This window comes from Canis lupus, chromosome 35 (genome assembly GCF_048164855.1).
Source record: "Canis lupus baileyi chromosome 35, mCanLup2.hap1, whole genome shotgun sequence".
Classification (NCBI taxonomy): domain Eukaryota; kingdom Metazoa; phylum Chordata; class Mammalia; order Carnivora; family Canidae; genus Canis; species Canis lupus.
Genome location: NC_132872.1, coordinates 12988067 through 13014129, shown reverse-complemented (window position 1 = coordinate 13014129; position 26063 = coordinate 12988067). Strand labels below are relative to the sequence as shown.

Sequence of the window (26063 nt, the reverse complement as noted above, 5' to 3'; positions counted from 1 at the left end):
TGTTCCCCCCAGTTCCCAGGAGAGTTAACAGCAAAAGCTTTCAACTGCACAGAGCCTCCTTGCCTGAGGCACTCCTTCTTCCCAGAGGTAGTCCACATCCAATTACTGGCTGGGGCCATGAAAGTCCCTACCCCCTGAGAAATCTCAGTAAGATTGTCTGAGTTCCTTGTGTGACTACATCACAGTTCAACTTCTCCTTCTGCTGAGTTCTACTTCCTTCACATACAGGTATCGATCCCTAAGGAATATCCTATTAAAGTTATCCATTCAGCATGCAAATCTCCTTCTTAGGTTTTCAGTAAGAGCCCTAAGGGTCTGTGTAATTTACAAATATTACAAATATTTGTAATATTACCATTACAAATATCACAAATTTTCCATTACAAATATTCCATTACAAATATTCCAAAAATGCAGAAATGAGTCCATGGCACTCTGAACTGCTTAAACAAACAACATTTAGATTATATTCTATCTGGGGCCTTATATTTTAAGAGAAACACTAACAACATGGCTACATCCAGAAGAAATCAACAGAGATGGAGAGTGTAAGAAAGTGTTACTTGGAGTAGAGAAAGAGAAATTGAGACTTCGGCAAACTGCCTTAATCACACAAAGACTGTCATTGGGAAGTTGGAATAAAAGTTTCTGTGCTGGAGGAGAAAATAGGGGCAGAAAGGTAGATTTTATAAGAAGGGAGATTCTGGCTTAAAGGAGGGAGGAATTTTCTAAAGGGTAATCTGTCACATGTCTTGGGAAGGAGTGATCCAGCTTGTTAATACAGCTACTTGATGATCATGGGTCAGGGATGTTAGAATTTCTGCAATAACTTGGAGACTGGGCTAACGTCCCTTCCAGCTTTCAAATCCCATGATTTAATGTTGTAATAAATTGCAAGATTTTCAAGCATCTTTAAATATAGAATCTTCTGGAATCTGCTCAACGTAATATAAGACCCCAGACCCCATTATGTAAGTTTTTTTTTTTTTAAAGGCAAAACCCCATCCTTTACCTTAGCCCATCTGGAGTGGTGCTGCATGAAGTAGGACTACATGATATTCCCTCAGCTTTCCTAAGCTCCAATAAGTTTGCTGTTGAATTCCATTTTATTTTATTTTATTTATTTATTTATTTTTAAGACAGTGAGAAGCAACTAAGGATGGTTCTTTGAACAGTTTCAACTTTTAACAATAAGCATATTTGTAGGTTTTTACGGCTCAGAAGATAATTTATGTCCTTCTAGAATTATTTTTAGCTTGTCTTATCATAGCTTAGGGATTCAAATTTACCACTTTTATTGATAACAAAGTTGAGCGTCAGGAAGTTTGCACACTTGTCTCAGGCCACTAAAAAGATCATATGCGTGCTCGCTTCGGCAGCACATATACTAAAAAGATCATATGCCAAGGCTGGAATCTGACCTCTTACATTCTGAATTCTGTCAAACTTTTGTGTGTTTTCCCTAGTCATCCAAGTTCCAAGTCCTCTTCCCTTCCAGAATGCTTTTGCCGTATTTTATGGATTGATTTGTGTCCCTCCCTAAATATGTTGAGGCCCTAACCCCCAGAATCTATAAATATAAACTTATTTTGAAATAGGGTCTTTGCAGATGTAATCAAGTTGAGATGTGATCACATTGGATCAGGGTGGATTTTAATTTGAAGACTTAGAAGAAGAGGAAAACACAACATAGACAAAATGAAAGAGCAATACCATGTGAAGATGGAGGAGAGAATGCAGTTCTGCTGCCCCAAGTTAGGGACACCAAAGATTGCTGGCAACCACCAGAAGTTAGGAGGAGGCAAAGATCACCCCCTACAGCTTTCAGAGAGAGCGTGGCCCTGCCAACACCTTGATTTTAGACTTGGAGCTTCTGGAACTACGAGAGAAGTCTCTGTTGTGTAAAGCCACACAGTTTGTGGCCATTTGATACAGCAGCCCTAGGAAATGCATGCACTATATTCAGTGCACTTCTTTCAGGAAGGAAGAGATGGAGAAAGAGGAAAGGTTCAGACATCATGAGGAACAAAGATGGAAAGTCTTGAGGAATATATGCTTTCTGCTCATCATTCCCCAGCCAGGAGAGGAACAGGAACTCCCCAGGCCATCCTTAGCAAGCACACATCTACCATCAGATCATGCTATACTTGGGCACGTGACTGGGTGAGCAGGGAAAGGGTGTGTTGTTAGGGACTAGCCATTTGCCTAAAAACTTCACTACAAATTCAGCCAAGTATCCTGGGCACATGTAGGGAATAAAAGACAAGAGAAAAATCAGATTTCATGTGGGAGGCTGAACAGATTGTGCCTGATAACATGAGACAATTAGAGAATCAGCAAAGAGAAAGAAAGATGGGCTGTGAACCAGATAGGAATGATAAAAATAGCTGCTTGGGGGGGGGGTAATGTTTACGATGATGATGATGATGATGATGATGATGATCATGATCATGATATCAGTGATAATCTCTCACATTTGTAGAACCGTATAGTTGGCAAAGCACTTCTAATTTATGATGTCATCTAATCCTTGTCTAGTGAGGAAGGCTACTGGGGTGGGTGGGGCAAGAGGTCCCAAGACTCATGCTTGGCACCGACTCCCAGGTTCTGCCTCTGTCAATGTGTGCAACAGAGCTGAGCTGACATTGGTATCACCCTCCACTGAGTCTCCGTGTCAGGAGGTAGTCATGGAAACTCACTCCCTTCCTAAGCTGATGAGGAGAGAATTAGGTAGAAAGGAGGAATCAAGTTAATTGCCTGTCATCCCCTCTCTGCTCTTTGTGTGTTGATTCAAATTAAGCTTTTTCAGTTTTCTGATGTCAGCAGATACCAAAGGATGAGAGCACAGGCCTGGGAGTCAGGACCTGCAGGAAACAGCCAGTTCTGAGCAAATCTCTGAACTGTTCTGCTTCACTATTTAGTTCTGACCCAAGCATTCAGGAAAACAAATCTCTTTGCCTGACCTCCCCTCGATTTTTGACCCAAACTCTCTGAACTGCCTTCATTTTAACCATCTCTGACTCTACATCCATTCAGCCAGGCATTCCTCCTCTTGCAGAGAAAAGAGCAAAGAATTCAAATTGAATTCTGCATTTATTGAAATTCACTGTGGCTCAGAGGGAAGTAATTAAATAAGTCAGTTAAGTAAGTCGTCTGTGATGTGTGTTGCCCACATGGAGGGAAGTGGAGGAAAGATCCAGAGGTTTTCTGCAAGTGGTATCACCACTAGCTCACTTGTCACTTGAGCAGAGCTGGAGGAGGTCTCCGAAGATGAGACTCTTTCCTTGCCTGTCCTATGGTCTCTTCTCTACAGCCGGTGGAATTATTTGAGATTCCTTGCATGCTCCTTGCTTGTTCATATCTTCGGCTCTTCAATGGTTTTCTCTGCCTGGAATGCCCTTCCTACTTTTTAATTAGGTCTTAACCTGACAATACTTGTCTGGGAAGCCTTTTTAGGGCTGAATATAGGACTTACAAAAACCATGAATTCCCTTTACTGTAGACAAAAAGCAGGTCATCAGTGTACACACAAATTCCCCTCCCCACTGTACTACAAGTTTGGGGTCATGGACTCTGTCTCCCTTGATGGTGTTTCCCAGCACTGAGTACTCTGCCTGGCACACAGAAGGTGGTAAATCAATATTTATTGAATAAGTAACTGATTTAGTAAATGAGTGATGAAAGGAGTTTTAGAGGATGCGGTTCTGGAAGAAGGAAATATTTACTTACGATCTAGAGTTGGATCTATCTGGATTTCTGTTCTATTTGCATTTCACCCAAATAGTATGGCCAGCTCTGAGCCTTCTTTGGGCCCTAGAACAGGTTTGCCCCAAGAACTCTGCTCTACTTCATTCAGGCTAATGTCTCTCCTGGAATTTTTGGTCACGTTGGCTCTGAAAGTAGCAAGTCTGAGGTTAAGTGCTGGCTCATGGTGGGGAGTATAGAGGTATAGGGGGTAGAATGAAGAATCCCAGGATGAAGAGGCTCAAGTGAGTGTTTGGGATTTCCCTAGAAGGATCTTCCTGGATCAGAAGAAAATTCTGGGAAGGGGATGTTATCTCAGATTAGAGATAAGAGCTGCTGTCTAGGGAAAAGATGCCTCTTAGTTTAATGGGGAAGGTGATAGGATGACTTTCTCCTTGTATAAATATGGAGTTTATCATTTTTATAGAAGAGTTCAGTATACTGGAGCATTTGTCTCTCAGTAGCCAACTGGGATATAGTTTCCTTTTATATAAATGAAGGAGATACTAGACTTCAGTTTCCTTTTATATAAATGAAGGAGATACTAGAACCAAATACTCTCTAAGGTCTCTTACATGATTTTATAAAAACAGATTATGAATTTCCTGTGTGACTGTTTTGGAAGTTGAACATGGCAGGAGAGTGAGAGCAGTGCCTTGGGCTGGGTCTCCAGAAAGTTTAGGGGTGGAGGTGGGTCAGGTAGGCTGCGGCTCTCCCAGGGACCTTTGTTCCATTTTTTTTCTCCCCACTTTTTTCCTCCCACCTCTTTACCTCTCTGGTAGAAAGCAGTGTGTCATAGTGGTTAGTTGCATGGGCTTGCAAATGAGTAGACGTGCACTCGAATCCCAGCTCTGCTACTTACTGTGTGTGCCCTGGGGCAAATTTCTTGACCTCCCTTAGCCTGTTTCCTCACCTCCAAAACTGAGTTTATCTTCCTAAGGTTATCATAAGTTTTAACGACTTGATGTAAAGGAAGGATACACAATATTTGCTATCATTCTTCCTCATAAATGTATTAATATGGACGCTGTCTACGTTTTTATTTTTAGAACTCTAATTTTGACATGAAATTTTATGAATGTTAACCCATTATCCTGCTTGTTTTTTGTGTATTTTGCATGGAAAAACCTAGGAATCATGTACTTGTACTTCTTCAGATATGTAACTGTCTCAGTCCCTATTTCTGCTTGCATTATAAACCTTTGAGCTAGATAGCATGAGGTACAAGAGCTAGTGGGCACACAGAATTTTTCCACTAGAGTTGCAACATAAATACTGCTATAGGCAATAACATTTTTAAAATGCTGGCATTAAAAGCATTCAGGAGTAACAGGTAACTAAGTCACTGGGGGTATATATTTCCTTCTTATACACTTAAAGGTTAGAGGAATAAATATGGGGCAAAGAAGTCTTGGATTCTTTGTAAAGTTCGTGTGAACTTTAAAATTTTAACAGCATTGCAGTGGGCATCTGTTACACCTGTGCACTAATAGCTCTTACTTAATAGTAAATTTATTGAAGTTCAGGATGATAACCCTTCATAAATCATCCATAAATTGTATCTTGATTCTCTAGTCAATAAGACGTAGCTTCTATAGGTGAAAAGGTAAGTGGTGAGAATATTTGAGGTCCCTCTAAATGCAATTTTGAATGACATCGACACATTATTTCTATAATGCCTTTAATTTCAGTTGTCGGAGTGGTCTTGTTCAGGTTCTGCACTAGGCCTTTATGAAGACTGTCCCTGTGAGGTCTTTGGACAGCTACTCTGCCCAGTGCCTTCAGTTCTGAGGTCCTCTGGCAGTCTAGAAGAGTCTCTACCACTCTTATAAGCAAGTGAACAAACGCAGGAGCAGGTGGTGGGCTCCTTGAGCCCTTGAGGGCAGGAGCTGTCTTATTCATTGTCATATATCCAGAGCCTGGGAGGTGACGGGCACTTTGTGGACACTTAAGACTTAATGGGTTTAGGGCCTGAAAGTATTGGGTCTCTGTTAAGCAGGAGATGAAGATGCCTGGATAGGAACACCTTATAGTGTTATGAAAAGCATACCGAAGGCATGTTATGAACCACATGGTTTAAAGTGATACTACAGTGGGAGCCATCACTCCTTTTTCACTTGACATACTCATTCCGAATTACTCTGGAATTGAATCTCTAAGAACAGGGGGTTGGAGTCAAAGGGCCTTTATAGCGAGAGCTATAATACAGGAGTAGCAAGGTTTGAAAGGAAGCCCAGGTCCCAATGTGGGACAGTGTCTCCTTCAGAATTTCTCTCCCCAGTTGCAGCCAGATTCTACGGAGAGGTAGAAGCACTGGCTGTGCCCTTATAATTCAGCAAACAATGAACAAAAGGAATGACCAAAAGGGTGTGGGCCTGCAAAAGTACAAGGTCAGCCTGATAGTTTAGTTATAGGCTTGAAGGAAGAGAGACTGTCTATTTCTGCAAGATGGTTTACTGGCTGGGATTTCAAGGACCCCTGGCAAGTTGACAATTATGAGATCTGTTCATTTCTCCTTCACTGTGATGAATCATGCCTCTAATGACAATTTTGTGTGTGTGGAGGGTCATGTTTTATCAGCTTCTTTCTGAATTATTACTTATAACTCAGGGACCTCCCAACCACTTGAAGATTGCCAGGATGAAGTCAGATTTTTGCTGGGATGTAAACATTCTGACCGGGAAGAAGCAGTTGGTTACACCTGCCACTCAGAGGTGTCCTGGCTCCAGGAGTCTCCTTCCTACACCATGCCAGAGAACATAGCACAGTCTTTCTGCGCAGGTCCTGGCCAGTGGCCCAATGGCCTGGCAGCTAAGGGTGGGCACAGGGAGTATGCTCTCCTCTCCTTCAGCAAGACAGGATCTTGAGAAAGGCTTTGCGGAACTCCACATTGAAGGTGGTATAGATCACAGGGTTGAGGGCACTGTTCACGTAGCCCAGCCACGTAGTGGCGCTGTAAAGCTCTGGGGACACGTGGCAGGCTCCGCAGTGCGTATTGAGAACGTGGGTCAAAAAGAAGGGCAGCCAGCAGACAATGAAGGCCCCTGGGTTGCAAAGGAAGAGAGACATTGGTAAGGGGTTTGCTTTTCCTTTTGTTACAACATGAAAATGACTCATGGTTGTTTGCTTTGTGCCAGCCACCATGCTGGAATTTTATAGACCCATTTAATTTTTCCACCAACCCTACGAAATAGGTGTGATCAGCCACTTTTTTTCCCCTTTCTTTTGGAAGAGAAAATTACATGCTTACATCTTTGATTCATCTCAGGCCTTTGTTCCTAAATCAATTTATCAAGTTTGGTATTTAGCTCTTTACTAGTGTTTTCTACGTCTCAAGTCAATTCAAATATTTATTTAATGTCTAGCTGTGCAAGGCATGATCCTGGGCACTGATAGTAAAGACGACCTCAAAGACATGGCTGACAGTCCTGCTGTTGAGATGACAGCCAGATGTGCTCACAAAGTCCCTGAGATATGAGAAAGTGAGCTTTGTCAGTGGCAGTGAACTGGAAGCATTGCCTTCACGAACTCTATATGCTACCTGCGACTTGCCAATTTTTTTCTTTTTTGTTTTTTTTAAAATTTTTTTTTCTTTTTTGAATACATTTTCTATTATTCTACTGTAAAAATTAACCCCGATTTTGTACATTATGGAAAACTTGGTAAATACAGAAAAGTACAAAGAAAAAAATAACCACCCACCACTCGAAGACAATCACTTTTGACATCTTGGTGAATTAATTTTCATGTTTTTCCTTTCTCCGTATTTGAAATGATCTAGATGTTATCACACCATATGACAGCAGTTTTTGCATCCCTATTTTTTTCCACTTAATATTTTAGAATAAGTAAGCATTTATTAAATATCCAATATGTGCCAGACACTTTTATTGAATGATGATCTTATTTATTATTCGATTTATCCATTATAATTTCATGTGACAGACAACAAACACAATAGAGAAACAGAGCTCAGTTAGGTCACTTGTTCAGTTTTTTATTTTGTGAATTTCAGCCTAGGCCTTTGGATTTTCACCAGATTTATCGTTTACGCGCAAACCCTTTTCAATTGTATCATGAACATTCATAAATATCATAATTATTGGACTTTCATTGCTGACAAATGTGGTGCTCTGCCAGGTTTTCCAAACTCGACCTAACCTAACCAAATTTAACCCAATTCATCCCAGTCCAACGTGGCTCCAACTCACCAAGCACAATGGCCAGCATCTGCGTTGCCTTCTTCTCCCGGAGTGGCACTCCACGAGGTTGCAAGGGCCCCAGCTTCAGAGATGTCGACAACCTGCCATTACTGAGTTTTCGAACCTCTAAGCTGAGCTTAGGTGCCATGGTGGGGCTGAGGGAGTTTCGAGTCCTCCCCTCCCTTTTCAACTCCCCTCCTGCTTCTTGGAAGCCTGGCTGCCCCAGGGCAGTATCTTGGCAGATGCTGTAGTAGCGCTTCAGCTCCATGTGGGCCCGGCTAGGGGAGAGTGGCTGCAGTTGGGACAAGAGAGGGTCCTGACATTTCTGGGGATACCTTTTATCTTCTGAATGTTCCTGAAAAGAAAAGAGTTTGTAAAGAAGTTCAAGGAAACGATCATTTTGTGAAACATACTGAGGGTCACTTGAGAGTAGTGGGATCATGAAAGTTAAGGTACATGAAGTCTGCTTCTGACTTGACAGCTAAAAGACTCCTACCAGATATAGAACATTTGAGAATCACAGTAATCCCTTGAGGAGGGTAGTATAGGATTATAGTATAGGATTATATTACATCCTTTTTCAGTTAGAATGACCTGGATGTATAGAAGAACACATGAAATGAAGCTACTAAGATGTAAACCACAAAATCTGGAATGTGGTGAACTCTGTAAGACAAATGACTCAGTTTTTTTTTTTTCAACAAATAAATTTCAACAACAATACCACTAAACAGTTGCAAAGTATAGGTCTTATTTGAATTTTGATTCAAATAAACCAACTATAAAGACAACTGGGATAATGTGAACATTATTTGATATTTTGGATATTTAATGATACTAGGGAGTTATTTATTTGCTTAGGATGATGTATCGCAGTAATACATTTTATAAAGAGTCTGTATCCCTTAGGGAGTCTTACAGAAATATTTGTGGCTGAAATGTTATGATGTTTGGGATTTGCCTCAGAAGAATCCAATGTGCATGGATGAGTGTAGGTGGGAGTGTCGGTGAAATGAAAGAAGATTGGCCATGAGTGAATTGCTGAAGCCGGCTCATGGCTACTGAAGGATCCCTTATATTTGTCTTTCTACTTTTTTAATTTTGAAAATCTTCTATAATAAAAAGTAGAAAGAAAGAAAGAAGGAAAGAGAAAGAAAGAAAGAAAGAAAGAAAGAAAGAAAGAAAGAAAGAAAGAAAACTTAGTATTTTCACCTCAGCTTTCCTACTTATTAGATGTATCCTTGGGCATTAATGAAATGTCTTTGAGTCTCATTTGTAAAATGGAAAAGAAGTTGGAAAAAATAGGTTTAGGATGAATAGACCCTGAGAGTATGTGGACATTTCTGGTATTTGGTGAGGATTTATGTGTATTCAACATCTGAACTTTCCATATTTGAAGAATCAGACACTGTGTCAATCTCAAGTAGCAGGCAGGGCCCCTTAGCTCCCATTACTGAAGCTATAAAAGCCATATATACACTCTCCCCACATTCCCACCAGTCATCTAGACCTCTGGCACATAAATCACGCCCAGCCAATTAGAGATTTGCATCTAAGACCTTGATTGTGAAGCCAGGAGACTTCAGAATTTGTCTAGGAGTGGTGGCAATTAGTGTCCAGTGTCCCAGGTCTTCCAACCAGATTCTTCCTTAGGCATGAACAGCATTGTCTGAAGTTACTCTCAGCCTTCTCAATGAGTCTGAGCTACTTGATATCCTTCCGGTAAATTCCTTTGTCTATATGTTAGTGTCAACAACCAAGAATGCTCATATCTCTGTAGTTCAAGGAATCATAGTACTAGTGCACTGTACACACTCAGAAACATTGCTGAATGAATGAATGCAATAGGCCTTTAAAACGATATGGTATTTTTGAAAATGTGCCTCACAGAGGTATTCATCAGGATTCTAGTATACTTAAACATTTTTGATTTTCATTTTGATGGATTTTTTAAAAAAAGATTTTATTTATTTATATGAGAGAGAGAGAGAGAGAGCACAAGCAGGGGGAGTGGCAGGCAGAGGGAGAGGGAGAAGCAGGTTCCCCACTGAGCAGGGAGCCCAGAGTGGGACTCATCCCAGGACCCTAGGATCATGACCTGAGCTGACGGTAGATGCTTAACAGACTGAGCCACCCAGGCACCTTAGATGGGGTTTTTAAATAATTAATATAAACATATTGTGTTTTATCTGAATGGCCATTTGTAACTAAGATTATGATTGTGTTGGTATCTAGTAATCTTCTAAAAGTGACAATATTTAACTTCAAATGCATTATTTCTGAAACTAAGGGACTGGGACAAATTCTTACTGTCCTTATGAAATCTAAGGTTTTAGAACATCGACCTAGTCTAACTTGTCTCTAGTTTACAGATGTGGAAATTCAGTCCTACAGAAGGAAAGTGATCCTTCCCAGATTACATATTTTTCATCTCTCTGCAAACCCTCATCAATACTTCTATGACTGGCATGCAGGAACACTGGATTCTTTTGGGTCTGGTTGCCAGAGCCTTTCACTACCAGATGCTAGGATAGAACCTATTTTTCCATACTCCTGGCAACACCAGCCTCCTGCTTCCCTATTCTCTCTTCAGTAGTCTCCACTCTTTTCCTTTTGGCCTTGGAAACTCCTCAGACCTTAGATCTGCTATTGGCAACTTTAAAATTCTTACCTATTAAAAAATTATCAGCAAGAAGCTCTCACTGCTACACCAGGCCTCTGGGAAACGTGGCTAACTATACAAAAATGGGACAAAGCTTGGACCTTCATCATCATGAGTTTTTGAAATTTTATTCCTAATATTTACTTGGAGTTCAGGGGGAGGAATATTGATCTTCTTTCTAACACCTCCATTCTGCACTCAGCTTGCTTGGGGAGGCAGGGCTGTCTTGAATTGAAAGGACAAGGATAAGGGTGACCATGAAATTGTCTTGGTTTTCTTTCATATAAAGTGGGAAATGGGACACTTGAAAGTCTCACATTAGCCTCTCTTCTCTGCTTTTCTTGGCTCTGACCATGTGTGTTTCATTGACATCCTGTTCCCTCTAGGCAGATGACTCTGGATAGCATCCTAACACCATGTCCAAGAGTCATTGGCTCCAGTCATTGGAATCTAGCTCAGTAGTGATATGCTCTCTGCATATCATTGGGTGATTCGTATTCTGAAGCTCAAATTAGGATCTCATATTTGTTATATATAATAGATATAAGTAAGGGATTGGGGCCATTTTGAGGTAGACGTGGAAGCAAGTCAACTCAGAGTGTTGTGAAAAGGTATCTTATTTTTTTCCTATGATTAAAGACATGGCTTACTTACCATTTGCCCCGTAGCATCTGATGGAAATCTGTCCCTTATTGAAAACTGCCGAATGGGGTGCAGCCTCAGACAGGAAGACTAGGGTGGGTTGAAGGAGAAAGAGCTGTAGGTCAAGTTCTACATGGATGAACCATATAGATGCCAATTTTTCAAATACCTTTAATGTTTGTTCATATCCTCAGCTTCAGGTCCTTGCCTTCTATTTCATGGGAACCAATATTCTTGTTCTACCTAAACCATACGACTTGAACTTTGAGAGACTGACTCTTACTCAGGTCATTATAGGTTAATCTCGCCATCCACATTGCACCTGCCTTCAAGATCAAATTCAGTTCTTACTCTGTCTAGGAAGCCCTTTCCTGAGCACATTGACCTCTCACAACTTCTACAGCACTTCTCTTTTGGGGCTTAATTGTCTTCATCTCATTTTGCAAACATCCCAGGGCTGTTAGTTAACTTCAGGGAGAGGTGTGCTTTATCTGCTTGTCTAGAGTCTAAACTCCATAAGGGCTGTATAATATTCCCGCTGTCCCTTCCCAAGCAGTTGGCAGGCATGTGCCAGACACTGGGATAAGCAGACTTTCCAGCCCAAGCAAATGGAAGATTGGTGCTGAGACAGCTCTCCTCTTCAGCACCTTGAAAGGCCCAGTAACACACACGTCATCAGCCTTCTATTTCACAAGCTGGTCAGCACCTTGACACAGTGGCAGATCTAGTAAGGAAAAGAGGTTCCATGGACCCAGTGATTCTTGGAACAAGTGGTCTGCTAAAAAGTCAATCCTGGGGACCTGCCAGCAGTGCACAGTACAACTGTCACACTAAAACAGCCAATCTTGTGTGACATTTGTACCCTTGGCCATTTGGGGGCAATGGAAAAGCTCTGATGGGAAGCAGAAGTCCAGAAACTATCCTATCATTGTGCCAAGCAACGTGAGCTCTAGGGAAGATTATAATGCACCTTTTTGATTCAATTTCCTACTCTAAAGCATAGCAGCAGGTTAGAAGGTGGGTGTCAGCTGTGTGTCTCCAGTGTGGCAATACAAGCAAACACACGTACTGCCGGACACAAGGCTGGGAAGCTACAGGGTTGGGTATTTTCTCCCTCTGCCCCTCCAGGGTGCTTACTTGTTGAGGGAAGCTGGGTCTGACACTGATACACTGACTGTTCTGTCGAGTGAGGATCCGTTTCCGTCTCCTCTGTCTCAACACCACGTAGATCCTGGCATAGACGAGGACGGTCACTCCAAAGGGCACATAGAAGGACACCACTGAAGAGTAGATGACAAAGTCAGGGTTGGAGATGGAGCACACAGTGGGGTCTCCTGTGAGTGAGAGAAGAGGAGAAAGCAAAGCCATTTGCCAACTATGAGACATCAGTGGAGAGCACACAGTATGGCCCCATATCATGTGTGGTGTCTCCACCGTTGAATCTACACGGAGCTCTGGGAAGCAAGGGCTGGACCCACCTACCCCCTCACTATGTCTCATTCATATGCTGCCTCATTCATGGAGGCTTCCACCAGTTCCTCAGTCAGAAGGAATTCTTTCTCTCTGGCCCACAGCACTTGCCTTGCCTCTTTGGTAGTGTTAGCACACACAGAGGATCATTAAGTTGTGAGGGTGGTGGGGGGAGATTATGTTGTCAGTTCCTTGAGGGGTGGAGGTCCAATTCATCTTTGTGTTGCTCACAGTTCACTTAGAAAGAAAATTACCCAGTGATTACATGCTAGACACTGCTCTACGCTGGGACTGCAAACATGTCTGTCCTTGAAGGGCTCAGTCTAGACAGACAGGTGGATCTTTCTGAATGCTGTGTTAAGTGTCACAGAGCTATGTGGCCTGGGAGGCTGGGGGTAGGAGATGTCATAGAGCAACAGGCCAGAGGCTCCTGGGAATGAGGCAGCCCCCAGAAAAGTGCTGGTATGGAGGCATTAAAAGGTTGTTGAAGAGGGCAGCCTGGGTGGCTCAGTGGTTTAGCACCACCTTCAGCCCAGGGTGTGATCCTGGAGACCCAGGATCGAGTCCCACATCGGGCTCCCTGCATGGAGCCTGCTTCTCCCTCTGCCCATGTCTCTTCCTCTCTCTCTCTCTTTCTCTCTGTATGTCTCTCATGGATAAATAAAATCTTAAAAAAAAAAAAAAGGTTGAAAGCAAAGAGAGGAAGGCTTCTTAAGACATCTTTGTTAAGGATGCCAGGTCTCTAATTTGAATCTGAGGTGGAGGGCAGGTGGTGGGTGAATACAGGCAATTCTCTTTTTTAGGGAATTCTAGGACTGGTCAGGGGCAGCATGGGAAGCAGGCTGTTAAGGATAGTGTTACTGTGGACAATGTGAGATGAGGAACACCTTTGTCCCTGCTTGTGTCCTAAAATACAACTGTTACTACACTTTAGAGAATCTCTGTAGTTTTGCCTTTTTTGCTAGCAGATGTTGAAATTCTTCCAATGCCCAGGATAGGGCCTGTAACTTGTCCCATATGGAAGAGGAAAGGGAAGAAAACTTATCCTCCAAATGGTGTGCCAAGGACTTTATACACATCATCTTACCTAATCATCACGGCAACATTATGTGACACAAGAGCCATTACTGACTCTATTCTCAAGTGAGCAGACTAAGGCTCAGGGAAGTTCAGGAAGTGGCCCAGCATACCATAGCCTGAAAGGGGCAGAGCCTGGATATGTTTCTCCAGTCATTCGACTTACAACCAATGTTCTTTCTGTGATTTTGACTCATCTCCCTCTACCACTTTGACTCGCCTCCCTCTACCACGTTGACTGACCTCCCTCTACCACCGGGAATGGCAAATTTACATTTTGCCCAGCACTGTCAGCAACAGCTGTCGGCACACCCAACCAATCTTCATAAAGGGTTGGGGATTCTCAGCAACCCCAGATCTGGCCTCAGAAGATAGAGCCATAGGTGTGAGCTAGTGGGGAGAGGGCAGCAGCCAGACATCAGACATATGGGCCCCTCATTCTGCCTTTTGGTCTTCTGAGGTAGGCAGAGGCCAGGCCTGGGAGGTGAGACCCAGATCTGCGTCTTAGCTTACTATGTGAACTTGGGCACATTTCTTAACTGTGACAGGCTGCAACTTCATTATCTGAAAAGAAGGATAAAAATAAGGTCTCATGTAGTGGTTGTGAGACCAAATGAGAATAAATGGTAGCTATTATTATTATTATTTATTCTCTACTATTATTATTTATTATACACCTCCCTGAGCTGTTCAAATTTAAAAGGCAAGGTGTCATTTGGAATGGAAACTTGTAGAGAGACTTATAAAGCACAATGTCTGTGGGGGAGAGAAGGGAGAACCAGCTAATAATTAAAAAAAAAATGTGTACTCAGTGCTCAGTGAGGCATTTTAATGATAGCACTGGCACCAGGATCTTTATGAGCTGCTCCCAAAGTTTTTTATTCTCTTGGGAGGAGGGTAAAATTAATGTCATCTCACCAAGTCTGTGTCAGCATCCTTTAGAAAATGGCTTAGAAAACTTTGAGCAGTGGTCACCAAATCGGCATCTTCTGGCATTCTGGGGGAGACAGGGTTGGAGGTAGGAGAGGGTGGCAGCTGCTGGTCTTTCTGAATCTATAGGGAGTCATTTGGCAATGATCAGTCTTCTTTCTGAAATCAGCTCCTCTGTTGTCAGCATCTGACCATGATTTATTTATTTATTTATTTATTTATTTATTTATTTATTTATTTATTTATTTATTTATTCTTTTTTATTTTTTACCATGATTTAAATGCCTCCCCTGAGGAGATACCTCAGCATGTTTTACTGGTGAGAGTAGTATTTCCCACTATTTGTCTGGCTGCCATTGCTGGTGTGCGGGGTACTCCCCATTCATCCCTCCAGATATACCTTCCACCCTTCTCTACCCTCCCCTGGGTTCTGGGAAGCTGACCTCTAGATTTTACATATTAACCCCTACTTTTTTATCCTCAGGTTTTTATTTAAGTTCCAGTTAGTTAACGTACAGTGTAATAGGAGTTTCAGGTGTAGAATTTAGTGATTCATCACTTACATATGACACCCAGTGCTCATCACAGCACATACCCTCCTTAATACCTATGGGTATTAATTCCTATTTTTAAAAAGCCAGGAGCCAAAGTGGGTATAGTATGCCTATTTGTGTAAAAAGTGGATACGCCCACACATGCACGTACACCTCTGTGTGTGTACATACTTATCTTAAGCATTATCTTTAAGATTATTAGTGTTTGCTTCCAGGGAGGGTCACAGGGCAGCTAACGATCTAGGGTAGAAGGGAGACCTACATATATGTGTGTATCTGTATCCTCTTACACCTTATGTTTTATATGAGTGAGTATTTATTTTTTCCATTAAAATAGTGAAAGCTTACATATGAGAAAGAGCAAAGAGAGAACACAGAGCTAATTCAGAATCGTTGGCCACTGAAGGCCCTCAGTGTACAATCACTGAGCCTGCACTGTCATCCCCTCCTTCCTCTCTTATCTGAGTAAACCGCTGCCCATCCTTAGACTGAGCTCTGTGGCCTCTCTCACAATTTCTCCAGGCCTTGAAAGTGACACTGGAGGCTGATGGCCAGTGAGTGAGGCCCTGCCTCAGTTCCCCAATGGGCCTGGCCTAGGTATGTATCCTGTCGTCAGGACAGCAATTCCAGAATTTTCTCTCTGCTGAGTCCCAGATGAGGAGATGAAATGCCTTGTCTTGATTATTTAACCAACATAGTACTGTTGCTATTAGTACAGTAGTTATTGGATGAATACAAGAATGGTGAATACCTGAGCAAAGCAGACAAATGAGCATTTTACATAAACACATAAGCAGTCGCTGGCTGGAGGATAATGAGGAACACCAGAGGGTTACTCTCCTTCTCTGAGATCGAGGATGTTTACCCCCAAGAAATCTCAACATTTAAGGAAAAAAGGATGATAAAGAAGAACTCATCCACTCACTCATTCAATAGAAGTTTATGGGGCACCTACTCTGGGTGAGAAAAAGCCAGGCACTCCCCAACCTTGGAACTCTCTGTGACCCAAGATCCTGCCTTACGTGCACATCCAGAAATGCGTGTAGCCCTTTTCTTGGACAATAAGAACAATGCCAAGAGGAAGAAACTGAAGTTCAACTTTTTCTGCCTTGTGTTGTCTGACAGTTCACAATCAAACATGGCAGCTCATTTCATTAAAAAGAGCTCTGCTAGAAAGTTCTTTTGTGTGGCACTGCTTAGTGAAAAATCCAGCCACTTTTGATATCAGGTGTCATTGGCAGTATCCTGCCCTTTTCTGCTTTTCTTTTCACAGGGTGACTAGAAACAAATGGCTGAGAGAAGTCATTTATATTGGGCTTTCGAATGAACTTGGGAACTTCCTTATAGATGGAAGAGGTGCTAGAGGAACCCACATCCATCAAGCTAATGAAGCTGTACTGTGAAGGTCAGACCGAAGCAGAGAATGACGGCTGGGTTTGAGTTCTGCTCACTAGTTTCCTGAACTGTGTTCTAGGACGAGGTGATTGGTCTCTAGAACCACCAGCAGAGCTATTGCCGCTCAGATTTTCTTTGAAGCAGGTGTGCATAGTTAAATTTTGATACACAGAAATCTTTTCTAATATACAGTAATAACAATGATAACAATAGCTAATATCCATTGGGCCTTTACTATGGACCTGACACTTGGATGTGATATATGAATAGATGGAGGGCTTCCTATAGTCTTATTAATTAACTTAAAAGTAAGAGAGAGAGAAGAGAAAGAGAGAGAGCAAGAGAGAGGAGCGCCTGGGTGCCTTGGTCAGAAGAACATGTGATTCTTGATCTTGGAGTTGTGAATTCAAGCCCCATGTTGGGTGTAGAAATCACTATAATAAATAAATAAATAAATAAATAAATAAATAAATAAATAAATAAATAAATAACTTTAAAAGGTTGCAATAGAATAATCATGTACTTCTTTAAAGTAAGAGAGAGATTTAAAGAGATGAGAGGGAAGTGAGAGTGTACATGCTAAGCCACAGGCATTTTTTTGTCTTCTCAATTCTATATTTGAAAATCCTTTTGGAGAGATTTTTCTGAGTTTTGTTTCTGGAATAATAATGATCTCACTGGTGGCAACAACACTGCAATTAGCTCATCATTCATCTTCACTTTAGATGTTGACATTAACTGGGAACTCTGTCTAATGTCAGATTTTGAGACTGTTTTTAACTGTTACGAGGTTTGTGTGTGTGTCTGTATCTGTGGAACTGAGTAAAACAGCCCCCGCCGACCTCCCAGGATGAATAAGAGGAGCCACTCAGCTGAGTGAGTATTGGTGGGGATTTGCTGCCGGCTAGGGGTAAGCAGTGCAGTGGTCTACCAGTGGTAGTGAGTTCCCATACTACAGATTCTAACTTAGAATAATATATTTGGGGGGATCCTTGGGTGGCTCAGTGGTTTAGCGCCTGCCTTTGGCTCAGGTCGTGATCCTGGAGACCCGGAATCAAATCCTGCATTGGGCTCCCTGCATGGGGAGGCATGGAGCCTGGTTCTTACTCTGCCTGTGTCTTTGCCTCTCTTTCTCTCTCTGTGTTTGTCTCTCATGAATAAATGAATAAAATCTTTAAAAAAAAGAATAATATTTTTTGTATAGAAACTAAGATATAGAAGGTGGCTTAGTTATCAGACTAACCCCAAAAGCATATTTAACACTCATCAAAAAGAACATTTTAACACCAGGTAGCCTCTTAGAGTTGGAAATGTTAGAGTTAGGAAATATTGCTTTGGGGAATATGTGTGTGTCCACAACCATGTGTGTGTGTAGAAAGTGTGGTCAGTGAAAATGACAAAGTAACTAATGGTAAAGAGTAATGCAAACGTGATAGTAACATCATGTTTTAGGAACACCCTGAGTTAACTAGGCAAATACTTGTTGGATAACTCAGCTACTTACCCTTCAACGTAGCAGACAAGAAGCCTGACCTTGAGCGTGTGGTGTGTGTTTGGCAGGTCTACATGTTATTCCAATTTAATCCTCACTTAATCACAAAAAAAAGCTCTATGAAGCAAGTACCATGGAATTATATCATATGTAGTGTCAGATTCTAAAGTCAGTGATTAAAGTGAACACCATATAGAGCTGAAATTTGCTTTGAAAAATCTCCTGAATCACATGCAAAGATATAGACAGTTTTATTACAGCCCTGAAGAGTAGTGAGTAAAGATGTATGATACATACATTGATATGTCATGTATTATGAAGAGTTCAAACACAACATGGCGTTTTTAGAAATGAAGTTGTTGGGCTGCTAGGCAGGGGGGCCATATATAAAAATAAATGTTGGAAACATTCTGACTAAATATAGAGACTCAGTTTATATATTTAAATTTGCTCAAGTTTATGCTTTAGGGTATTATTATCCCAAATTTATCAATAAGAAAACCTAGAAAAGTTTAACTTGTTCAAGGAGCACAGCTGGTAAGTAGTAGAACTGAAGTTTGAATGGAGGTTTTTCTTACTCCAGAGCTGCTATCTGGCTTCATAAATGTGTTTTGACTTTGAAATCATTGGCCAGCAGATGAGTCTTTGATGACTCTCTATAAATTAGGATTTGCCCATATTTATATGCAAGGTGTTATATATAATACCTGTATGCATATAAATGCACAGCTGTGTGACATATATACTAGAAACTAATGAACTTGGAAGATAGTAGGACTTAAACAAATCCAGATGAACACTAGAACATGACTCATTTAGTTCTCGGCAAATACTCAGTGTTTATTGTCAATACCTGTAATTTTATTATATGTGCTAATAGTTTTCACTCAACACATGAAATTCCTGAGGCTGAAAGACGTATATGGAACAGCCAAAGAAGGCACTGATCCATATGAGGTGTAAATTTGGATCGGTGTCTTATGCCTAAAAACCAAACATCTCAGATATTCACATTGCCCATCCATCCATCCATCCATCCATCCATCCATCCATCCATCCATCCATCCAATAGAAGATGTACCACATGCCAACCATCTCAGCCAGAATTTTTTGTGTATCAAGATAAAAGAAATATAGTCTCCAATAATTTAGGGATCTATACTAGTTCCCAGATGCAGAAATGATTTTTATTTAGTAAAAAATTAGAAATATATATCCTGTCTGAGGGCTTGTATAATGTTATTTTGCATTGTAAGTCCATTGTGAACTGTCCTCTTTTCATTAGCAAATCTCACGTGAATTATTAATATAGTTTAATTTTTTAACTGGCACATTGCTTCAAATGAATACCGTGACATTTCTTTCAAAATAAGGAGAGGCCAGACTTTACGGGCCCGTAATTGATGAAGTTTTTTCTTTGTACTTCAATCAAAACCCAAAGCTTTGCTGTCCATGGCAGCCCTATTTCACTATGATGTATGCTGATCAAGGTCAGAAATTTCCAGGCTAAGCACCCCCCACGGCCTCTCAGGTGTGCTCTGAACCAACCATAGGGGTGTTCATTGTTACCTGTGGTGTTGAAGCCAAAGAGGAGAGGGCAAGACACAGCAAAGGCCAGTACCCAGACGGCCGTAATCATGAGGGCCACGCGCCGGCAGGAGCTCTGTCCTGTGCCGTGTTGGTAGTGGACTGGCATGACCACCGCGGTGTACCTGTGAAAGGAAGCACAGAGGGACAGATGTGAGGAGGAGGGTTGGGGGAATTGTTCAAAAGACAAGTTCATGTAGAGGTTCCTAGAGAACTAATCTAGGTGATACGTGTGGCAGGAGAAAAAGAGTTTGGTTGGAGAAAGAGAGAAAGGGTATTTGAGTAAAAATGTAGAAAGGTTGAGATGAGAGGGATGAAGAACTCCCTGAGCAGGGAAAAGGAGAAGAATAAAGTTAGTAAAGAACAGACTGGGCAGCTGGAAGGCTTCTTTGCTGGTGGTGGCTGAGGCCCAGCATACCTGAAACTTGTAATCACATACTCTGACACCCCGAGCCCCTGGGTGCTGGTCTGTGTGCCTTTACTTTTCTCCCATGCTTTGTCAGATCATGATAGAACTGTGCCCAAAGAGGACGCTTACCCCTGCTTGCATCCTAATATAAGTTCTAAACCTCATAGTGACAACTATTCCAAGTGGTGGAGATTTTAAAAATAGAGATGAGTAATATCCAGTGAAGGCTTATTTCAAAATCCAGTGTTCATGCTCTCTTTGTCCGTTGAGGCTGCTATATCAGAAATAGCATAGACTCGGTGGCTTAAACAACAAACGTTTGTTTCTCAGAGTTCAGAAGGCTGAGAGGTCCAAGAGCAAGGCGCTAGCGGATTCAATGTCTGGTCGGAGCCCACTTCCTTGTTCATAGATGGCTGTTTCCTCACTGTGGCCTCACACGGCAGAAGGGGCGAAGGAGAACCCTATGGGGTCTCTTTACTAAGGGCGTTGATCCAATTCGTGAGGGCTCCACTCTCATGACCTCATCATCACCCAAAGTTCCCACCTCCTAATACCATCACTTTGGGGGGTAGGATTTCAACATATGAATTTGGGGGAGCCACAAACATTCGGTCTACAGCACATGCTTTTGCACGGTCAATGCATAGTTCCTCGTGTTATTGGATGTTGTCTTTTCTGTGGCAACTCCTCTCACACATTTCCAGCTACTGAGCAGAAAGATAGCTGGCCCTATACATATGCTTTTTATGTCTTCCCCATTTATCCATGCATCTCTTTCCTACCAGTTGCTCCCTGTGATGGCCACAGCCTCCTGGTTGGTCCCTGTTGCCAGGCTCTAAAAGTAGATTTCATCATGTCCTCCCCATCCCTGACCCCCCAGCTGGAAACTGCTTGAGAAAAGCAGAATTCTAAAATGGACTCCAAGATTCCTGCCCCGTATTCAATCCTCTGCATCGACTGTTGGCTGAACCTGAGAATAACATGTGATGTCATTGCTGTGATTAGATAACTAATCAATAGACTGAGTTAATCCTTTAAAGGGAGATTATCCTGGGTGGGCCTGGCTTAACCAGGTAATCCCTTAAAAGAGACTGGGCAAGTTCAATAAGGAGGCTAGACAACTGCATGCCTTATGGCTGGAGAGACGTAGCTCCCATATGATTTGTTACTTGGTGACTCAAAACATGTGATAGCCTTGGTATTCCTCAGAGGTCCTTGTGCCAAGCAAGTGGTAAGAAGCTGTTGATTGCTTGCCTCGTGGATCCTGAAGGCCTTCCCCATAAGAGGACAATTCTAAACCAAGCTCAAGGAATCTAGTGTGTGTAGCTGTGGCTCAAGTTTTGTCATCTTCAGGGTTCACGGAAGCTAAAGGCCAGATTCAGAGCAGGATCCTTCTTAGCTCCTCTTGTGTGTCCATCTAGGCTTGGGGCTGAGGAAGGGAAGAACAGACCCTGGGTTGGAAGGGTTGTGGCACACGTGCTCCTCTCTGTGCCATCACCTCTTGTGCATCTGGCTTTAGGGTTTGTGTGTTAGGATTTTTATTTCTACAAGAGCAGCTTCAGAGTCAGCTCTACAGGACTTGACCTTGGTACCGTGATGTGTGACAGAGGTAGCTTTTTTCTCAAGAGGGAGAAACAGGTCCGTGTTTAATAAAGTCAGATTAAGATCCAAGCAACCGGGGATCCCTGGGTGGCTCAGCGGTTTAGTGCCTGCCTTTGGCCCAGGGCGTGATCCTGGAGTCCCGGGATCGAGTCCCACATCGGGCTCTCTGCATGGAGCCTGCTTCTCCCTCTGCCTGTGTCTCTCCCTCTCTCTTTCCATGTCTCTCATGAATAAATAGATAAAAGATCTTAAAAAAAAAAAAAAGATCCAAGCATCCACCCCAAAGGGGGCCGTGAGAACTCAGTTCCCCTCTTCTGATGCACGTGTTGTAAATCCTCCCTTTGATCAAGGAGCAGCCGAGTAGTACCTGGTGTTCCTCTAGGCCTGTCACTCTCCTTAGGACTTCAGACACTGCTGGGGCAGTGGGCTGGGCTTCAAGTCAAATATGTCTGGCCCCCAGCAGTGATCCCACAGGTGCCTTGGAAGAGAGGTTTAGCCTTGAGCCCAAACCACTCTGGTGACCAAACAGCTGATGGGAGCTGGGGTCGGAAAGGCTTCCTTCTGTCCACACCTGCAGTTGTCCCCTTACCTTCTCTTCACCTAACACCCTTTGATGAAAAAGAGCCCGACCGAGGTGCCTGGGTGGCTCAGTCAGTTAAGCATCTGCCTTGGGCTCAGGTGGTGATCCCAGGGTCCTGGGATCCAGCCCCATGTCGGGCTCTCTGCTCAGCGGGGAGCCTGCTTCTCCTCCCTCTGTCTGCTGCTCCCCATTTGTGCTTTCTCTCTCTGTGTCACATAAACAAATAAAAATCTTAAAAAAAAAAAAAAAAAAAAAAACAAAAGGAGCCTGACCATCGCATACATTCAGTGCTGTGCTGCTAAATAGCTAACAACTGGTTCTCCAGGTGAAAACGGCTCTCATCTGTACCATTTGTCAATTTTCATGGTATAAATACTCTCACCATTGCCTATTTAAAGCTACACCAAAGATTTAATCCCAGGCTCAAAAAATTCCTAGAATCTTGCCTTCCAGCTCTTGCGAGTCCTCATGAGCTGGCTCCCAGCACACCGCTGAGTGCATCGTCCCAGGTGCACTTTAATTCATGTTCAGCAACTCCTTAGAAGTCCCTGTTAATTCAGTGGAGTTAAGGACCACGGGCTCCACGGTAGAGAGGAGGAATGGGAGACCTAGAGAGGGTACCTGATGAACCCCAAGGTCCCACAGGGGGGCGGAAGAGCCCGGTCTCCCACCTGAGGTCTGCGGTTCTCCTGCACACCCCGCTCCCTCTCAGGGGCGCTGCAGGGCCTCTGAGGCCTCATGGGGACGAGGGCTCCCTCAGGACAGGTGGCATGAGCGGGGGCATTCTCTGTGAGACCGCTTTGGATTCCCAGAACTTCCCCCAATTAGAGTCTATTAATTACCTGGGGCGGAGGCGAGGGGGGGGGGGGAGAGGAAGAGGGGCCTGTGAAAATGCAGATTCCCAGGCCACGCTACCTTGATCAAGCCCTCGGGGAGGGGAGCCCAGAACTGCATGTGGACCAGGGGAGCGCAGCTTGCAGACGCACGTGAGTCAGTGCGGGAAATCCTTAACTCGGGTGAAGAGGTGAGAGATGAAATACATTTAGCATCATCACGTTTCATTTTTTTCCTTGTATTTTTTTGGTGGGGGAGGGAGACACGACGGAAACTTTGGAATCAACGGGGAGCACCGCGCCCCCGATAGGCCTGCGCGCAGGATGCGCGGCCCGGAGCCCGCCCGCGGGGTCGCAGCGGGTGCAGTTCCGCAGCCGGCCATCGGAGGGCACCCTAACGCAGCGAGAGCTGCCGGCGCCGCGCACCTGCGGGCTTCCCGGGCCGGGTGGGGGGGCGGGGAGGGGGAGGGGAGCCGGCTGCTCCGCCTCGGCCCCCCGGACGGGCCCCCCTCGCCCCCTCGCCCCCTGGCCCGGGCTCCCCTGGCTCGCTGCGCGCTCCCTGGCGTGGCCAGGACCCCGGCGGGGCGCAAGGTGCTTGAGCCCGGGAGCTGGGAATCCCCGTTCTTGCGCTTAGCGGTGTGGCCTGGGGGGGGGGGGGGGGGGCGGGGGGCACTAAGGCTGCCCTGAGACTCAGTGTCCTTATCTGCACCTTAGGGGAAACGATGCAGCAGGAGACGGCTGTTAGGAACGTTGCCTAAGCTGAGCTCTGCGGGGGGGCCCGGGGCCTCAGCGGTTGAGCTGCTGCCTTGGCCCAGGGCGTGACCCTGGGGACCCGGGATCCAGTCCTGCATGGAGCCTGCTTCTCCCTCTGCCTCTCTCTGTGTCTCTCATGCATTAAAAAAAAAAAAAAAAAAAAAAAAAAAAAAAAGATTATTCTGCGAAGTCCTTTAGCACCATGCCTGGTACCTATTCAGCATCCAAAAAACCAGTGTTGTTATTGTTGTCATCTTGCGGTGCCGGCCCCGAGGGATCTGTGATTCTTCCTATCCATGCATTTATGGGTATCTGTCCCCTTGCTCCTGGGAACCTTAAAAGGAACGTTGAAGGTATTGATCAAACAAACAAGTATGTCAACTTTCTCTATGCCAGGCAACTGTTGAAGTGCTTCACATATATGAACTTATTTAATCCTTGTGCTAACTCTTGTTGCTATGATCTCCACGGAGCAGTGAGGGGAGCTGAGGCCCAGAGAGGCTGACGGCCTTGCTGCGGGTCACACTGCTATTAGGAGGTAGAGGCGGATTTTGTAGCCAGGCGGTGGGGGCTCCAGAGCTGGGGGCCCAGAGGGCATAGCCAGGCAGCAGGGGGCTCCAGAGCTGGGGGGCCCAGAGGGGTTGCCAGGCGGGGGTGGGGGGGTGGGGGTGGGGCTCCAGAGCTGGGGGGCCCAGAGGGCATAGCCAGGCAGCAGGGGGCTCCAGAGCTGGGGGGCCCAGAGGGGTTGCCAGGCCGGGGGGGGGGGGGGGGGGGGGGCTCCAGAGCTGGGGGGCCCAGAGGGCATAGCCAGACAGCAGGGGGCTCCAGAGTTGGGGGGCCCAGAGGGGTTGCCAGGCGGGGGGGAGGCTCCAGAGCTGGGGGGCCCAGAGGGCATAGCCAGGCAGCAGGGGGCTCCAGAGCTGGGGGGCCCAGAGGGCATAGCCAGGCAGCAGGGGGCTCCAGAGCTGGGGGGGCCCAGAGGGGTTGCCAGGCGGGGGGGGCGCTCCAGAGCTGGGGGGCCCAGAGGGGTTGCCAGGCGGGGGGGGGAGTGTCCAGAGCTGGGGGGCCCAGAGGGGTTGCCAGGCGGGGGGGCTCCAGAGCTGGGGGGCCCAGAGGCGTAGCCAGGCAGCAGGGGGGCTCCAGAGCTGGGGGGGCCCAGAGGGCATAGCCAGGCAGTGGTGGGGTGGTGTCCAGAGCTGGGGGCCCAGAGGGCGTAGCCAGGCAGCGGGGGGGGGGGGGGGGCTCCAGAGCTGGGGGGCCCAGAGGGCATAGCCAGACAGCAGGGGGCTCCAGAGTTGGGGGGCCCAGAGGGGTTGCCAGGCGGGGGGGAGGCTCCAGAGCTGGGGGGCCCAGAGGGCATAGCCAGGCAGCAGGGGGCTCCAGAGCTGGGGGGCCCAGAGGGCATAGCCAGGCAGCAGGGGGCTCCAGAGCTGGGGGGGCCCAGAGGGGTTGCCAGGCGGGGGGGGCGCTCCAGAGCTGGGGGGCCCAGAGGGGTTGCCAGGCGGGGGGGGAGTGTCCAGAGCTGGGGGGCCCAGAGGGGTTGCCAGGCGGGGGGGCTCCAGAGCTGGGGGGCCCAGAGGCGTAGCCAGGCAGCAGGGGGGCTCCAGAGCTGGGGGGGCCCAGAGGGCATAGCCAGGCAGTGGTGGGGTGGTGTCCAGAGCTGGGGGCCCAGAGGGCGTAGCCAGGCAGCGGGGGGGTGGGGGGGGGCTCCAGAGCTGGGGGACCCAGAGGGGTTGCCAGGCAGCAGGGGGGGCTCCAGAGCTGGGGGCCCAGAGGGCATAGCCAGGCAGCGGGGGGCTCCAGAGCTGGGGGCCCAGAGGGTGGTAGGCGCCCCTGCGGCCTGCAGCTCTGGGCTGTTCAAGAAAGACGGTGACCCGGCGACTGCATTGTGACTCCCGCGCCTACCAGTGGTGTGAGCTGGGCAGGCTACACAGTCTAGCCTCACACTCCTCACTTGTGAAGTGAGGATAACACCCCTATCTTGCCGGGGTATCGTGAGGGTTAGCAATAGTGAAAAGCTCTTTGCTTGGCCCGTGTACGTGCTCCAGAAATGGTAGCTGCGTTTAGACTCATGCAAGTTGAGATGAGCCGGAGGAGCCAGGGCACGAAGACGTGGGCAATATGCTTCTTC

The 26063-nt window shown here is 45.3% G+C and overlaps 2 protein-coding genes across 2 annotated transcripts in view; one reads left to right on the top strand and one right to left on the bottom strand.

Annotated features, from left to right (window-relative positions):
* QTRT2 (queuine tRNA-ribosyltransferase accessory subunit 2) overlaps positions 1–26063 on the top strand; it is a 144624-nt gene that overhangs the window by 48497 nt on the left and 70064 nt on the right. The gene's annotated exons all lie outside the window — the stretch shown is intronic.
* Positions 3075–26063, bottom strand: part of DRD3 (dopamine receptor D3) — a 45860-nt gene continuing 22871 nt past the window's right edge. The window contains exons 4-8 of the mRNA XM_072811671.1: positions 19738–19880; positions 12388–12584; positions 11263–11340; positions 7956–8301; positions 3075–6788 (exon numbers count right to left, since the gene is read on the bottom strand). Coding sequence (XP_072667772.1) covers positions 6592–6788; positions 7956–8301; positions 11263–11340; positions 12388–12584; positions 19738–19880 — 961 coding nt within the window. The 3' untranslated portion in view covers positions 3075–6591. The remainder of the gene's footprint in view (positions 6789–7955; positions 8302–11262; positions 11341–12387; positions 12585–19737; positions 19881–26063) is intronic.